Below are 18515 nucleotides of genomic sequence, written 5' to 3' on the forward strand. Positions count from 1 at the left end.
GTATTTATTTCAGAAGACTTAAGGTAGGAAGACAGTGTAATAGAGCAGCAGGAATCGCTAGCAGAATGCTTGGATGTATAGGGAGAGGTATAAGCAGTAGAAAGAGGGAAGTACTCATGCCTCTGTACAGAACACTCGTGAAACCTCACTTGGAGTATTGTGCGCAGTACTGGAGGCCGTATCTCCAAAAGGATATAGATACTCTAGAGAGAGTTCAAAGAAGAGCTATGAAACTAGTACATGGATTGCAGGACAAAACTTGCCAGGAAAGGTTAAAGGACCTGAACATGTATAGCTTGGAAGAAAGAAGAGACAGAGGGGATATGATAGACTTTTAAATACATAAAGGGACTCAACACGGTAAAGGAGGAGAGCATATTTAAAAGAGAAACTACCACAAAAGGACATACTTTTAAACCTTTGCCCCTCTAATTTAAAACTAATATCAGGAAGTGTTACTTTACTGAGAGAGTAGTGGATGCATTGGATAGCCTTCCTGCAGACGTGGTCGCTGCAAATACAGTGAAGGAGTTTAAACATGCATGGGATAAGCATAAGGCTATCCTTCATATAAGATAGGGCCAGGGACTATTGATAGGATTCAGATTATTGGGCAGACTAGATGGGCCAAATGGTTCTGATCTGCTGACACATTCTATGTTTCTATGGTACTGATAAAAGCTATACATGATAGTGGAAAAAATAAGCCCATTAAACCAGGGGTCTCAAACTCAAATGATCTGTGGGCCACTGGAGGTAGCAGCTGGGTGAGGCTGGGCCACATGCTTCCCTTACATATAATGCCCCTGTCATGCGCCCCTTATCATCCACCAGCAACCCCCCCCCCCCCCCCATTTCCCCTACCCCGGTGTGGTAATAGCATGAGCTGAGGGATGATGGGGGTGCTACTTCTGGGGGTTCCCCACGCTAGGTAGGTAGAAGCAGGTTCCCCACGCTAGGTAGGTAGCGTGGGGAACCTGCTTCTACCTACCTACATAGCGTGGGGAACCTGCTTCTACCTATGTAGGTAGGTAGAAGCAGGTTCCCCACGCTAGGTAGGTAGGTAGAAGCAGGTTCCCCACGCTAGGACGCTTATTGGACCCTTGCTACATGATCGCAGGGGTCTCATGAGCAAAACTGTCAGCATTGGATCACCAATTCAGTGATGCAGCCTGGCTTAGCTAGTGGAGCGTTGCTCACACTGTATAATGCTATGCAATGGGTGCAGCATTATACAGTGAATGCAATGTAATCATTGCATAGAAAAGTCTTCAATGGGGACTTAAAAAGAAGATAAAATAAAATTCTAAATAAAAAAATGACCCTATTTTCCCATTTTTACCTTCCTCCCTTGAAAAATTTAATAAAAGTAATAAACATATTTGGAAAAGCTGTGTCTCTCATTGTCATACCTATTAAAATATGCATATGATCCCGCAATCAAAAAGTCTCATCAAAGCAAAAATGGAACTGATAGAAAGTACAGATTACAGCACAAATTATGAGGGTTAGAAGAGAACAATATAAATGATTGTCACTTACCCTGTTCCTCCACAGCTCCTGCTTCAGCTCCTTCCAGTCCCCTGCCCATAAATTCTCATTCCTGGTTCAGACTAGTCAACGTGTTTGCTGTCTAAGTCCTCAACATGCTTGCAAAGTCTGCTTTGGCACAGGAATTTTTAGCAGTAGGATAGGGGAGTAAACTGTTGGCAACTGCTGGACTCATTTGGGGGGGGGGGATTTATCAAAACCTGTGTAGAGCAAGAGTTGTGCAGTTGCCCATAGCAACCTAGCAGATCGATTCTTTAATTTCTAAAGAGGCCTCTGAAAAATGAAAGTGATCTGATTGGTTGCTATGGGCAACTGCACCACTCTTGCTCTACACAGGCTTTGATAAATCTCCCCCATTGAGCGCTGTTTATACAGTTCAACAAGCAGTTAAGCTACATTCGATTTCAAAATTGGCCCAATTAGTCTACTCAAACTTAGTGTTTTGTTTTTTAAACCTATTTGTAGTAAAAATAAGTTTCTTGAGTAGCTAACTGGGTTTATCTTGAGACGGTGAACTTTAGTGGTTTCAAGGCATTTGAATGTTGGAGGTTTCTTTATTTTTCTCCCCCTTTTGCATCACTGGGTTCACAGCATCATCATTATAGTACCTGCCGCTACAGTCTTTGCCCCAATATTTCTTTGGTTCTATTGTACAGGTTGGGACTCTCACACACGCCTGTATTAAAGGGGTATTCCAGGCAAAAACTTTTTTATATAAATCAACTGGCTCCAGAAAGTTAAACAGATTTGTAAATTACTTCTATTAAAAAATCTTAATCCTTTCAGTACTTATGAGCTTCTGAAGTTAAGGTTATTCTTTTCTGTCTAAATTCTCTCTGATGACACCTGTCTCAGGAACTGCCAGGTTTAGAAGCAAATCCCCATAGCAAACCTCTTCTAAACTGGGCGGTTCCCGAGACAGGTGTCAACAGAGAGGACTTAAACAGAGAAAAACAACCTTAACTTCAGAAGCTCATAAGTACTGAAAGGAATAAGATTTTTTAATAGAGGTAATTTACAAATCTGTTTAGCTTTCTGGAGCCAGTTGATATATATAAAAAAGTTTTTGCCTGGAATACCCCTTTAAGACTTCATTTTGTACGGGGCTATAATAAGGCATCCCTTTCTACCCAAACCCAGAAATATCCCTTTATTGTATACTTCCTGTTACAACTTAAAACAACTTAAAAAATGATGAATGTTTCTCCTCCTTCAGGCACAAAGAGAAGAGGATCTACCTCCTTTAAATGACAGTGGCTGCCTTTTAGCCAATGGGGATCTGTTTGATAAGGATGACGAGAGTGATAATCCTGAAGAGGAATCTTTAGATGCTATACGTGCCAACGTGAAAAGCAAATTTAAGAGTTATGTAAGTATGACTGAAGAGTGCACTGATCATACGGTGCCACTTAGTTCTGATGGAGATTTCTCCTTAAAGCACTGAATTCTGGATGCATTGTATCAGGGCTGGTGAAAGGATTTGTCACCATAGGCTAAAGCAATTTTTTCCACCCATTGGCCCACCCTTTGACACGCCCAACCTAACTACTGGGGTGACACACAGTAATAAACCTCCTCCTCATGCTGCTGGCTGAGCGAGTGGTTTGCATGCTGGTTGTCGAACTTTCTTGTGGCAGGCAGAGTGGCGCCCCATAATATATGCAGTGGTGTGCATGGCCACTTTTAGAAATAAAGTGACAATCTAGAATACTTAAAGGCATGAGGGCTAAGGGTGTTGGCACACACTGGTTTTACAAAGTTTCTACTGTGTTGAATAGCCTTTTTTTAACCTTCCATTTGATTCTCTATTAGGCCTTGTCCACACTGCTGAATCTCTGCCGGGAGATATTCCAGGTGGAAATTCTGTCTAGAGCGGCTGCAGCCGAAGTAATCGGTGGTAGGACTGCATGGACGTATGTAGTCTGATACTGCAATGCAGTCTGCTGGTATTCTGCCTAAAGAATGAACATGTTCATTCTTTGTTCAGACTTCTATTCTGCTGATGGAATGTCACTTTGCAAATTCGCAGTTTGGACAGAGCAGCAGAATCACATTAAAACCAATGGTTTTGCCCATAGCAACCAATCAGATTGCGTCTTTCATTTTTAGAGGACTGTGAAAAATGACAGAAGCAATCTGGTTGCTATAGGCAACTGCACCACTCTTCTTCTGCAGAAGATTTGACAAATATTCCCCAATGGGAATGCCACAGTCTCTAAATTTTAGTGGTGTGTTTGAAGCCCCTAAGGAAGTAAGCTTATTGACGCTTGTTGTTTATTAAAGTATACACTGCTAGGTGAAATTTACATTCTTGTCCCACAAGTTAGGTGAGGTTACAAAATCTGGGCTGGAGATTAAGAGCATGCTCTGTCCCTCACCATAGACTTGAATGAAGGGATTGGAAATATCCATATGTTTCTAACAGCCTCTGAGATTGTGTGTGAATCTCTTTAGGCAGCTATATACACTGCTCAAAAAACACTTAAACACAATGTAACTCCAAGTCAATTCTTTCTGTGAAATCACACTGTCCACTCAGGAAGCAACACTGATTGACGGTCAATTTCACATGCTGTTGTGCAAATGGAACAGACAACAGGTGAAAATTTTAGGCAACTAGCAAGACACCCCCAATAAAGGAGTGGTTCTGCAGGTGGTGACCACAGACCACTTCTCAGTTCCTATGCTTCCTGGCTGATGTTTTGGTCACTTTTTAATGCTGGCGGTGCTTTTACTCTAGTGGTAGCATGAGACTGAATCTACAACACACACAAGTGGCTCAGGTAGTGCAGCTCATCCAGGATGGCACATCAATGCGAGCTGTGGCAAGAAGGTTTGCTGTGTCTGTCAGTGTAGTGTCCAGAGCATGGAGGCGTTACCAGGAGACACGCCAGTACATCAGGAGACTTGGAGGAGGCCGTAGGAGGGCAACAACCCAGCAGCAGGACTGCTACCTCTGCCTTTGTGAAAGGAGGAGCACTGCCAGAGCCCTGCAAAATGACCTCCAGCAGGCCACAAATGTGAATGTGTCCACTCAAATGGTCAAACAGAATCCATGAGGGTGGTATGAGGGCCCGACGTCCACAGGTGGGGGTTGTGCTCACAGCCAATCACGTGCAGGACGTTTGGCATTTGCCAGAGAACACAAAGATTGGCAAATTCACCACTGGCACCCTGTACTCTTCACAGATGAAAGCAGGTTCACACGGAGCTCATGCGACAGACGTGACTGAAGTCTGGAGATGCCATGGAGAGCGTTCTACTGCCTGCAACATCCTCCAGCATGACCAGTTTGGTGGGTCAGTAATGGTGTGGGGTGGCATTTCTTCAGGGGGCTGCACAGCCCATGTGCTTGCCAGAGGTAGCCTGACTGCCATTAGGTACCAAGATCCTCAGACCCCTTGTGAGACCATATGCTGGTGCGGTTGGCCCTGGGTTCCTCCTAATGCAAGACAATGCTAGACCTCATGTGGCTAGAGTGTGTCAGCAGTTCATGCAAGAGGAAGGCATTGATGCTGTGGACTTGCCCGCCTGTTCCCCAGACCTTAATCTGATTGAGCACATCTGGGACATCATGTCTCGCTCCATCTACCAATGCCACGTTGCACCACAGACTGTCCAGGAGTTGGTGGATACTTTAGTCCAAGTCTGGGAGGACATACCTCAGGAGACCATCCACCACCTCATCAGGAGCATGCCCAAGCATTGTACGGAGGGCATGTGGAGGACACACACACTACTGAGCCTCATTTTGACTTGTTTTAAGGACATTACATCAAAGTTGGATCAGCCTGTAGTGTGGTTTTCCACTTTTGATTTTGCGTGACTCCGTATCCAGACCTCCATGGGTTGATAAATTTTATTTCTATTGATAATTTTTGTGATTTTGTTGTCAGCACATTCAACTATGTAAAGACAAAAGTATTTCATACTATTAGGTCATTCATTCAGATCTAGGATGTGTTGTCTTTGTGTTCCCTTTATTTTTTTTGAGCAGTGTATTTTAATTTAAAAGGCAATGTGTCATCTTAAAATGATGATTTTCCAACTTATTGCCTACATTATAAAATAATCCCAAAATCTTTCAGTTTTTTGGTCTATTTGAAATGAAAGTAAGTTGGTGGCTACACTCACAAAAACTATAAAAAAAAATTCTTACACCCATAAAGTGAGAGATCTATTAATCTAGGCTAATTGGGCAGGGTGAAGCCAACAATGACATGTGCCTCATGCAGCATAAAAGTGATGACAGGTTCCATTTAAGCCAGGATATCTTGATAGCAGGAACATAGCAGAGTGCTGTGTGTGGTTAACACACAAATTTGTCTTTGACAGTCAGTTGAAAAGCTACATGTATGCCCAGTTAGATTACATCGGATGGGTGTCTCTGGGTCGGATATACTTTTTATGTGTGGGAGAGAGAGGGGCACCTTCCTACATGCGGTTTGGATTTGCTCCTGCGTTGTGCCCTTTTAGAGGGAGGTGATGACTTTCTTGTCGAGTCAATTAGAATTCCCTTTTGTTTTAGCGCCAGAGGTGTGTTTGCTGGGGGTTATTAATGGGTTGGAGACGGGATCTTATAGACTCGTTTTGGTTTGCTTCCTCTGGTTTTGTGCGCGTAAAGTTATAGTGATGGCCTGGAATGATGTGTCCTTATACCATGAACTTTGTCAGTAGGAAATGCCCAAATTTTTTTTCAAGGTCTGGGTTCCATGGTTATTGTTGGATGTCTCTACTGATCCTCCAGTTCGGGGAGCCTCTCAGGAGCTCTAAGGGTATGTTTAGGATGTGTGTGTGTGAATGGATTTGTCTGTAATGTGGTCTCCATGGGGTGTTCTGTGTGGCCTCCCTTCCCTCATTGATGGATTTGTTTCAGTTCTTGTGTCGCTGTTCCATTGGCATGAGGGGGAGGGTCTATCGGAACTGTTTGTTGTTCAGTTGATTGAAAACCAATAAAAATGTTTTAAAAAAATAAAAAATAAAATAAACGCTACATGTATGCTACCGACAGATTTTGGATGCATGTGGGTTGTATGTAGACATCATGTGGTTCCTTAAAGAGTAGCTCCCACCATGTAAACAATTGTCCCTGCCTATTGCACATCTATCCCTAACCCCATTCCTGCCTTTAAAAAAGTTTTTACCCCCTTTGAAATATATTTGTCTGCCTGGTAGTGTGCTCACTTATCAGGCAGACTTCCCCAGCAGGCGCAACGTTACTGATTCTATGATGAGCGGCCAATAGCACGGCAGGCTGCTCCCGGGTCTCCTCCCTGTTTAGCAGTGTAGTGCTATCCAGGGAGGAGCATCGCCCACCTGCCGTTCTATTTTACACCGGCGGGATTCGGGACCGAAACTAAGTACGGGTAAGTGAAATAAGACCTCACTTACCCGTATAGGACATGTACAGTCCTTAAGCATCAGCGCAGCACTGAGTTTCAGTGCCGCGCTGCCTCCAGACTGTACATGCCAGGGGCAGCCAATGAGCGCAGGCAGCGGCAAAGCCTGGCAGCCAATGAGCGCAGCCCAGGCGTTTACAGCGCTCTCTACCGCCAATCTGACGGGCAGGGAGCGAGCGCAGGCTGACTTAAAGGGTACCTTTCATCAAAAAAACTTTTGATATATTATAGATTAATGTATGCATAATAACTTTCCAATAGCATGTTATAAAAAAAATATGCTTCTTTCGATTTAATTTTCCACTTTGAAAAATGACCACTAGGGGTCTCCCTACCAGTCCTTTTTTTTTTTTTATTTTTTTTATTTTTTTTTTTTTTTTTTTCTCTATAGATTTCAGACTCATGCTGGAGTCCTAAATCTCAGACTGCAGCCGGGACACAGACAAGCACAGCACAGCACTGCTCACTGCCAGGGAGCAGTGCTGTGCTTGTCTGTGTCCCGGCTGCAGTCTGAGATTTAGGACTCCAGCAGGAGTCTGAAATCTATAAAAAAAAAAAAAAAAAAAAAAAAAAAGGACTGGTAGGGAGACCCCTAGTGGTCATTTTTCAAAGTGGAAAATTAAATCGAAAGAAGCATATTTTGTAATAACATGCTATTGGAAAGTTATTATGCATACATTAATCTATAATATATCAAAAGTTTTTTTGATGAAAGGTACCCTTTAATTCGGCTGCTTTTTTTCCTGTTGTATAACATTACTTATTCAACAATTTTTTTTTTTATCTCACAGCCTCAACTATCTGATGGGGAGGATGAGGAAGAGGAGTTTGGGAAAAAAGTTGCAGAGTCTGCAAAAAAAAAGGTTTGGAATAGTTTTCCTTGTGTTGATTTATCCAAAATTTAAAATTTCTTGGCCTAAACCTGTCGGAGAAAATACACTGCACTGTGTAATGCAAGCCAGTGAATCTTATTTCTAAATATCAAACTAACAGATTATATTTTTTGCCATACCTTATTTCATACAGCTGTCTTATGGCAAAGTGGTATTCAGGTTTTCCTAAATACAGTTCAAAAAATTTGTTGTTTTTTAAGGAGAGAAAAGCAGCACGAATGAGCAAGGAAGCTATAAAGCAAATGCACAGTGAGACGCAAAGACTTTTGCGAGGTGAGGGTTCAGTTGTATATTTGCATTTATGGTTGAACTGTGTATAGCCTAGGGTTGGCACGAAAATAAATATATATATTTTTTTTAAGAATCTGCTGTGTCTCTGCCATATCACCTACCTCAACCTAAAAGCATTCATGACTTTTTCAAGCGTCGATCAAGACCTGTTTGTCAAGGAAATGCAATGCAGCTGATCAAGTAAGAACATTACATTTCTTAAAATAGTGCGCGGCTGTTTGTTCCTCTTTTAACTGTAAAATGAAGTGCCAGCTCATTCTTGGTCATTTTTTCTTTTCTTTTTCTGCTAGAATATTGCTTTAACCCCTTAAGGACCACGGGCGTACAAGTACGTTGGAATGCCGGTCCTCGCCAAACTCCTGGGGGGACCCCGCCCCCCCCCTTTTCGCCTATTTCCCCTTGAGAAAATGAAAAATTTGGGGTTACACCTGCACTTTAGTGAGGGGAAAAAAGAAAATTTAATTCATTTACACATCCGACTTTAACAAAAAGTTGTCAAACAGCTGTGGGGAGTTAAGGCTCACTTGAGGGGGTGTAGTTTCCAAAATAGTATGCCATGTGTGGTCTTTTGCTGTTCTTGCACCATAGGGGCTTCCTAAATGCGACATGCCCCCCAAAAACCATTTCAGAAAAACTCTACTGCTCCCGTAGAACACTTTATGTTCACATATGAGGTATTTCCTTACTCGAGAGAAATTTTGTTACAAATTTTGGTGGGATTTTTCTCCTTCAAAAACTGGGTCTAAAAGAACATGCGAGTGTAAAAAAATGAAGTTTTTGAATTTTCTCCTTCACTTTGCTGCTGTTCCTGTGAAACACCTAAAGGGTTAACACACTTTCTCAATGTCATTTTGAATACTTTGATGGGTGCAATTTTTATAATGGGGTCATTTATGGGGTATTTCTAATATGAAGGTCCTTCAAATCGACTTAACAATTTTAAACATTTTGTGGAAAATTGCTGCTGAAATTTGAAGCCCTCTGATGTCTTCCAATAGTAAAAACATGTCAACTTTATGATGCAAACATTAAGTAGACATATTGTATATTTAAATCAATATATAATTGATTTGGTATGTCTACTTTCCTTAAAAGCAGGGAGCTTCAAAGTAAAAAAACAAGTATCGATGAATATTTTCCACTATGTTAAAGTAGAATATGTCACGAAAAAACATTCTCGGAATCAAATTCAGAAGTGAAAGCATCCCAGAGTTGTTAATGCTTTGTGATAGTGGTCAGATGTGCAAAAAAAATGCTCTGGTCCTTAAGGTGAAAATGGGAGTGGTCTTTAAGGGGTTAAGTGGGTACTGTCACATCCAAAAATGGTTTTTATATGCTGTAGATGAGGAAAATTAAAGACCTTTTGTAATCTCACCACTAGGGGTCCCCATACAGACCATGAAACTAACCAGTCCTTAAGCAGCATCACCTTGTTCATGAGTCGTGGACAAGAGATTACTTATGGAAAAGGCTGCATGAGCAGACACACACCAATCACCTCCCACCACCACAAGGGAGGGACACGCCCTCTTGCCCTGAGATTATTTCTAACATTGTGAGCGAATAGGTTATCTTTAATTGGGTATGCATCGAAATTTTGGCCACAGAAAATAATTGCCCAGAAATGGCCTTTTCAGCTAAGAATTTCCCTCCGATAATTTCGGTGGGCATAACTTAACTCCTTTCTGACCTATGATTCTCCAGTACCTCATGGGTAGAATGAGGGGAATATGACGTGGTCATGCTGCTATCAGCAGCTGACATCTACTGGTAATGACTGACATCAGAGCTGACTCCAATGTCATATCAATGGTTAAATGCCATGGTTAATGTTTAAATGCTGTTCGCTATTGAAGTAAAAAAAAACTTTTTATATAATGTAGATAATACCATTATATGTATATTTGTAATATACATTGGTTAAAAAATGTATATATATTTGTCCCTACAGCTATTGTCCCTGTGTCTCTTTGAGGAGTCCAAATACAGGAAATGTGGGTGGACAAAGCAGGGATTTGTGCACGGAGGACAAGCAGGGCTCTGTGCACTGAGGCTCTATGGCATGCCCCTGGCTCACACATCAGGATGATTGACAAGCCAGGAGCCTGCACAGAGCCCTTGTTCTCCTGCCCTCACTTCCTGTATTTGGACTCCACAGACAATAGATGCAGGGTAAAGCAGGTACGCTTTAAGGCTACCTTAGGCAGTCCTTAGCAATCGAGCGCTGAAAACATAGTTCAATGTAATGCTAATGCATTACATTGATCTATGTAAGCCATCTAATGATAGCTTATGATAGGGCCAAAAAAATTTTTTTTTAAAGAAAAAAATCGAACAAAATCAGGATTAGGTACCAAGTAACATTAATATTTTTTATAACTTTGTTTTGTAGGTCCTCAACATACCATCTAGAAAATACTGAAAACAAAACAGAGAATGAAACAAAAACAGTAGAGCCTGCATGTTGTGACTCTGTTTCAGTACCAGAATGTAAGGTAAATTGTGAAGTACCTGTCCAGCAGTCGCAGGCTCCTCCCCTATCAGAAGCTGTGATAGATGCTTCTGTTGATGAAAAATGTCCACCTGCTGATAACATGGAGAGCAAAGCAATAGAAGTTAACAGTTGTGTAAAATGTATTTCACCTGTTGGTTCTGAAGGAGGGCATCAAACATTCTCTAGCCAGGAAAATCATGAAGAGACAATCGAAATGATTCAGGATATTACCAAACCAGAGCGCAATAACACAGCACATGATGAAGCTGATGCAATTCTGAGCACCTGCTCTGTTACTACTGTATTACAAGACAAGCCCAAGCTGTCCAAACTGGAAAAACTACGGGCACTGGGAATTAACTTGTCAGTTAAACCACGTCTCTGTCCCGATGATGGATCTTTTGTAAATTTGGATGAGCCAAAGCCAAATAAAGGTACATGATTGTTAATTCTAAAGCATTTACTAGCTTTTAGTTTTACTGGCCCCACCTCGATTTGTCTTGCTCTGTTTTCTTTATATATATATATATATATATATATATATATATATATATATATATATATATATATATATATATATATATATATATATAAATAAATAAAAATATCTATCATTTGGAATTTCATATGGTTTTAGAAGTCATCCCTCACACACGAGGAAATTTGCAAAAGCTGTGCAAAGGTAGAGTGGTGCAGTTGCTCATAGAAACCGATCATATTGCTGCTTAAATTTTTAAAGAGGCAATCTTGTTATGGACAAGTGCTCCAGCTAAAGAAAACTGATTTTGCTAATTTTGCTGGCTTTGGTTTCTACGCAGTGCACCTTTTTGGTAAAAAATTACTCTTTATTCTGAAGGTCCATATGATTACAACTCAATTTAACCAATTTAAAGTGAGAAGTCCCCTTGGAACTTCTCACACGTTCAAATGCTACGTCTCCAATCACCTTAACTTCACTATCCTTTTCTTTCAATAGGCTATTACAGTCTCCTTCTTTAACCGCTTAACGACGCAGGATGTAAATGTACGCCCTGGTGCGGTGGTACTTGATGCACCAGGAAGTAAATTTGTCCTATACGTAACCGTGAGCATCGGAGCAATGCTTGGGTCATGTGCGGCAGGTCCCCGCTACTGATAGCAGCCAAGGACCCGCTGATAATGGCTGACATCCGCTATCGCATGGATGTCCGCCATTAACTTCTCAGCTGCCGTGATCAATACAGATCATGGCATCTGCAGCACTGCAGTCACTAAAATGGATGATCGGATTGCTCGCAGCGCTGCCGCGGCGTTCCGATCATCCAGAACGGCAGATGGAGGTCCCCTCACCTGCCTTCCATGGGTCTTCTGCTCTGGTCTGAGATCGAGCAGAAAATGACTATAACACTGATCTGTGCTATGCTCTATGCATAGCACTGAACAGTATTAGCAATCGAATGATTGCTAGAAATAGTCCCCTATGGGGACTATTAAAGTGTAAAAATATAAGTGAAAAAATTAAAAAAAATCCCCTCCCCACAATAGAAATGAAAATTGTCTGTTTTTCCATTTTACACCCAAAAAGTGTGACATTTAAAAAAAAATAAAAAAAAATTATAAACATATTTGGTATCGCCGCCTGCGTAAATATCTGAACTATTAAAATATAATTTCTCTATCTGCTCCATTGGGGGACACAGACAGAGTGGGTGTATCTTGCTGTCTCTAGGAGGTGTGACACTATGGTGATAAAAAAAAAAGTCAGCTCCTCCCAGCAGGATACACCTGCCTTCAGGCTCTGAGCTAGTCAGTTTAAGCTTAGTGTCTGAAGGAGGTGGACGTGGTCTGGATTGCTCCAGACCAGGTTTTCTGATTTTTTGTTTTCCTAGTTAGGGACGTGTTAGTTTTTTATTCTTTTTTTTCTTTTCTGTTTTCAGGTGGGGACTCGAGGACTGCGGTTCCCAGTTTCCGCATTGCTAGTAAGGGGGCACAGACATTGCGTATATGCGCTGTTAACCCCCACCTCGCCAACGGTCAGCGCTTGGGTGGTACCTCATGGGTCCGGGTCCCCTTATTTCCCTGCTCGCCTCGCTCGCGCATAGCAGCCAGGCATGATGCAGGTAACTAAAGCTGACTGAAGAATTCACTGAAGACTCCATTAGGAAAGTTCTTCTGACTGAGGTAAGTACTTTCCCCCTTTTTTTCTCCATAGGTACGGACTCGCAGCCTCTGGAGACCCACTGCTTTGGCCCACCTTCAGATTTTGGGGTTAGCTTACAGGGGCTGCACTTTATTTTTGGGGGAGCAGTGGCACATGAAGGGACATCTTATATGGGGCACTTCACTTATGTATGTGTGTGTGTGCTTGGTGCGACTACATCCACAGCGCCTTATTCCCAGCACTTCTCTTATGTGTGCGTGTGTGTACTTGGTGTTACTTCGTCCACAGCACCTTATATGCGGCTGTCAGCCGCGTCGCTGTCCCGGGCCGGGCGCTCTCAGCGCCACCTTATTTTCACTTTGCCGGCAGTGCCTTATACGCAGCTGACAGCCGCGGCGCTACTATGAGAAGGGCGCTTCAGCGACGGCTTACTACTTTTCTCCGGCAGTCTCTGCCGGCATTTGGCCGCCCGCTCTATTCCCCCGAGCGCACAAACGGCCGACAGGTGCGCTCGGGACAAGGAGCGAGTGCCATGACAGTTCTCTTTTGCCGGTCTGTAGCTCCGCCCACAGGGCTGGGAGCGCTCAGAGGCGCGAAGCAGCCTCCAATCAACGCCGTGGGCGCGATTTTCAGTAGGAAGGGGTCAGTTACTTAGTGCCTTGCTTCAGGCACGCCCCTCTCTTCCTATTGGCTGGCCTGTTTCACTCTCTCTAGCTGCACAGAGCGAGTTTCCTCACTGCAGCTGACAGGGGACACAGACTAGGGTGTGAGAGTTCCTATCTCCCTTCTTTTCCCACATTATGTCTGTACCCAGAGCTGTTCCTCCCTCTAAACAGAGACCTGGAACTTCAGTGACTTACTATCTCTGTAAGCACTGTAATACCAAGATGTCTGGCTCTGCCGAGCCCACTTGCCCTGCCTGCTCCACTACTCCCCCAGACCCCCTGGTACCTCCGGATGCCCCTTCGGTCCCGGTGGATTCAGCCGCTCCACCAGCCTGGGTTTCTTCCCTGACCCAGCATATGGCTGACTTGACCCAAGTCTCCCGCTCGGTGGCTGAGGCCTCCCGGGAAGTGGTGTCCGCCTTGAAGGGGTCTTACCTGCGCAGGACCTCTGGAAGGGCACGCTCCTCGTCTCCACATACTTCACGCTCTCACAAGCGTCCTAGGGGTGCCTCGTCTGACTCTTCCAATGAGTCTTCAGATAGATGTGAGCGTTCCCCTCGTGGGTCCCGCCCCCCCCCCCCCCGGCATCTGGGCACAAACATCGCTCCTCCAGAGGACATTCTCGGAGTCGCTGCTCTGCCACGCCAGAGCCGCGTACTCGGTCAGTCGCCCCCCTCCAGGACTGCCTCTACTCATTCTCATTCCCCTGGTGAACTGGTGGACGAGGCTTCCGAGCCGGCATCTGACTCAGAGGACCGCTCGGACTCAGTTGCAACGGTGAACTCTTTGGTGAAAGCCCTAAGAGACACCTTTCACTTAGAGGACCCAGGATCTTCGGATGTCAATCCAGGAATATCCTTTCATCGTGCTAAGCCAGCACCTCAGAAGTTCAGCTCTCACACTGACTTTGACGACATTCTGGAAACCGCATGAAAGCATCCAGACAAGAGGTTCCCGGGAATCAAGACAATTCAAGAACGTTATCCTTTTGACAAGGTCTTTGTCACTAAGGTGGTTTCCCCTCCCTCAGTGGATCCACCAATTTCCCGGATCAATAAGGCGACTACACTGCCTCTGTCAGATGCTGCTGCCTTCAAGGATCCCACGGACAAGAAGGTAGAATCCTTAGCGAAGTTTGCCACTGAAACTGCTGGCTCTTCTCCTCTTCCCATCTTCGCCTCGACATGGGTGTCCAAGGGCCTGTTGGAGTGGTGCCAAAAGCTCCGTCAGGATATCTTAGCGGGATCTCCCCTAGAGGATCTATCTGCTTTGGCTCTCCAATGCTCTAAAGCTGGGGTTTTACTGTGCGCAGCTTCCATGCAGTCAGCCCGTTGTTCAGCCTTTGCTGTGGGTCACCTAGCGGCTCTCCGCCGCTCTATGTGGCTTAAAGCTTGGAATGCGGATGCCGCTTCCAAAAGATCTCTCACTGAGCTTCCCTTTACGGGTGGCTGTCTTTTTGGCAAACGCCTTGATGAGAATATATTCGAGGCAACGGGAGGTAAGAGTTCCTTGTTACTTCAAAATAAGGCTCGCCCTACTTCCCAAAGGAAGTCCTTTTCCTTTCGGTCCTTTCAGGCCTCTGGCTCCAGCAAAGGGTCCGGGCAGGCGCCCTCGCGGGACAAGATGGCTCCCTCGTTCCGGGCACGCCCGTCTTGGAAGTCAGACTCCAACCGGTCCGGCTGTTTTGCGCCCAAATCGGGCAACCGCAAACCCACTTCTGCATGAATTGAGGCCCCCACCTGCGGTTTCTTCTCGGGAGGGAGGTCGCCTCTTGCTTTTTCAAGACATCTGGACCTCACACATTCGGGACTCTTGGGTCAGGGACGTGGTGTCCAATGGTTACCGAATCGAATTTGCCTCCCTTCCGAGGGATCGCTTTTTCCGTTCCCGGGCCCCCCCGGTCTCTTCCTCTGGCGAAGCAATTTCGAGCGGCTCTCCAGTCTCTGGTTTCTATTCAAATCTTTGTGGTCCCCAAGAAGGACTGTTCTGTGGGACCAATCCTAGACCTCAAGCGTCTCAACCGTCACCTTCTCATCCGCCACTTCCGAATGGAATCTCTCCGTTCGGTGGTGGCGTCCCTGGAACAAGGGGAGTTTCTTTCATCGGTGAACATCAAGGATGCCTACCTCCATGTGCCAATATTTCCGGGCCATCATCGGTACCTCCACTTTGCAGTTCAGGAGGGGCACTTTCAATTTGTAGCCCTCCCCTTGGTCTAGCCACGGCTCCTCGGGTCTTTACAAAGATCCTTGCGCCATTCATGGGCCTAATACGGTCGAGGGAAATCTCGGTGATACCCTATCTGGACGACCTTCTCATCAAGGCTCCAACCAGAGCCCAGACTCTGGAAAATCTGGACATCACTCTCCACGCTCTGATTCGCTTCGGGTGGATGATCAACCAGGACAAGTCAGTCCTCCGTCCTACCCAGTCTCTAACCTTCCTGGGACTTCACTTTGACACGGCCTCTGCCCAAATTCGTCTTCCACCGGACAAACGTCTGGCACTCCGGTCGGGGGTCCGCTCCCTTTGGACACAGGTATCAGTCTCCATCCACTCTTGTATGGAAGTCCTGGGTCTGATGTTGGCAACTATGGAGGCCGTACCTTTTGCCCAGTTTCATTACCGCCCCCTTCAACTGGCGATTCTCTCCCAATGGAACAGGTCTCCTCTGTCCCTCGATCATCAGATTGTTCTCCCTCGCAGGGTCCATCAGTCTCTGCTCTGGTGGCTCCACTGCCCCCTTCTTCTCCAAGGGCGGTCGTTTCTTCCCCTTCACTGGCAGGTTGTTAAAACGGATGCCAGCCTGTCGGGCTGGGGTGGCGTGTTCAGGGACCTCTGGTCTCCCAGAGAGACCCTTCTTCCGATAAACATATTGGAATTACGGGCGATTCTTCTTTGTCTTCTTCATTGGGAGTCCCATCTTCAGTCCTGTCCTGTCCGCGTTCAGTCGGACAATGCCACGGCCGTGGCGTACATAAATCGTCAGGGCGGCAATCGCAGCTCGGCAGCCATGGCCGAGGTGACCAAGATTCTCTCCTGGGCGGAGAGCAAGGTTCCGGCCATTTCGGCGATTCACATCCCGGAGGTGCTCAACTGGGAAGCGGACTTCCCCAATCGGTCCTCACCCGACCCCGGCGAGTGGTCTCTACATCCGGAGGTCTTCGCGCAACTCTGCGACCTCTGGGGCATTCCGGACGTGGACCTCTTTGTGTCTCGGCACAATCTGAAGATCACTCAGTTTGTGTCCAAGTCCCGGGACCCTCAGGCTCTGGCCGTGGAGGCCCTAGTGATTCCTTGGGCGGGGTTTGCCCTACCCTTTCTGTTCCCTCCTCTTCCGCTTCTTCCCAGGGTGCTGAGGAAACTCAAGGCAGAGGGCGTCCCCGCCATTCTGGTAACTCCAGATTGGCCCCGAAGGTCGGTGGTACGCCAACGTAGTCAGGCTCCTGGACGACACTCAGCTGCGCCTTCCGCTCCGTCCGGACCTGTTGTCTCAGGGTCCTCTTTGCCACCCCAATTTACAGTCGCTGCATTTGACGGCGTGGCGGTTGAGACCGCGGTTTTGAGGGCCCGCGGGTTCTCTTCCCAAGTCATTCGCACCATGCTCAAGGCTCATAAGCCCTCCTCTGCAAGGATTTACCACCGTACTTGGAGGTCTTATTTTCGTTGGTGTGAAGCACAGGACTTCTCCCCGGTGACCTTCTCTGTTCCCAGTCTTCTCTCCTTTTTGCAGTCTGGTTGGAACTGGGGTTGTCTCTCAGTTCCCTTAAGGGTCAGGTTTCGGCCCTTACTGTTCTTTTTCAGCGGCCCCTGGCTTCTAATCCTCATGTCCGGACCTTCCTGCAAGGAGTGGCGCACCCTGTTCCCCCTTATCGGTCTCCCTCTCCTCCTTGGGACTTGAATTTGGTTCTGAGTGCCCTCCAGGGTTCACCCTTTGAGCCCCTTAGAGAGGTGTCTCTTTGCCTCCTTTCTTGGAAAGTGGCGTTTCTGGTGGCTATCACCTCCATCCGGAGGGTGTCTGAACTGGCAGCTCTTTCCTGCTGTTCTCCGTTTCTGGTGATCCACCAGGACAAGGTTGTTTTCCGGCCAGACCCTTCCTTTTTACCTAAGGTGGTTTCGGCCTTTCATCTCAATGAGGATATTGTCCTCCCGTCATTTTGCTCGGCTCCTTCTCATTCTAGGGAGCGCTTACTACACAAGCTGGATGTAGTTGGGGCTGTTCGGTATTATCTCTCCATCACTTCTTCGTGTCGTCAGTGTAATTCCTTTTTCGTCCTTTCGTCGCAAGGGACAAACTGCTTCTAAGGCCACCATTTCTAGGTGGATTCTGTACGCCATTTCGGAAGCCTATCGCTGTAAGGGGAAGATTCCTCCTTTAAGGGTTGTGGCTCATTCCACATATTCTGTTGGGACATCCTGGGCTCTCCAGAATAGAGCCTCGGCCTCACAGATTTGCAAGGCGGCTACCTGGTCGTCTTTGCACACTTTCTCGAGGTTTTACAGGGTTCATACTTTCGCATCGGCTGATGCTACCCTGGGGCGTAAGGTGTTGCAGACGGCAGTGGATCGACCGTCTGCCTGATTATTTATCTGCCCACCCAAGGGACGGCTTTGGTACGTCCCACTGTCTGTCCCCCCAATGGAGCCGATAGAGAAAAGGAGATTTAACACTTACCGTAAAATCTTTCTCGAAGGATCCATTGGGGGACACAGCTCTCACCCTTTTTGGGGTTTTTCCTTGGTTCTCTGTCCGAGGGTGTGTTCAGTTATGTTGTTTTCTTCTGGTTCTCGGACAGTTTTTGGTTTTTCCTTGACCTGTTGGTCTCCTCCTTTTGCTCTGGAACTTAAACTGACTAGCTCAGAGCCTGAAGTCGGGTATATCCTGCTGGGACGAGCTGACTTTATTACCATAGTGTCACACCTCCTAGAGACAGCAAGATACACCCACTGTCTGTGTCCCCCAATAGATCCTTTGAGAAAGAGATTTTAGGGTAAGTGTTAAAAAATCTCCTTATTAGTTATCCTTTACGGTGAACAGCGTAAATGTAAAATAAATAAATAAATAAATAAATAAATTAAAAA

The 18515-nt window shown here is 45.6% G+C and overlaps 1 protein-coding gene across 3 annotated transcripts in view; it reads left to right on the forward strand.

Moving 5' to 3' along the window:
* Positions 1–18515, forward strand: part of CLSPN (claspin) — a 100514-nt gene that overhangs the window by 19527 nt on the left and 62472 nt on the right. For all 3 annotated transcript variants that reach the window (XM_056557192.1, XM_056557195.1, XM_056557194.1), the window contains exons 4-8: positions 2768–2920; positions 7742–7813; positions 8044–8116; positions 8206–8314; positions 10527–11062. In XM_056557192.1, coding sequence (XP_056413167.1) covers positions 2768–2920; positions 7742–7813; positions 8044–8116; positions 8206–8314; positions 10527–11062 — 943 coding nt within the window. The remainder of the gene's footprint in view (positions 1–2767; positions 2921–7741; positions 7814–8043; positions 8117–8205; positions 8315–10526; positions 11063–18515) is intronic.

This window comes from Hyla sarda, chromosome 2 (genome assembly GCF_029499605.1).
Source record: "Hyla sarda isolate aHylSar1 chromosome 2, aHylSar1.hap1, whole genome shotgun sequence".
NCBI classification, from domain to species: Eukaryota; Metazoa; Chordata; class Amphibia; order Anura; family Hylidae; genus Hyla; species Hyla sarda.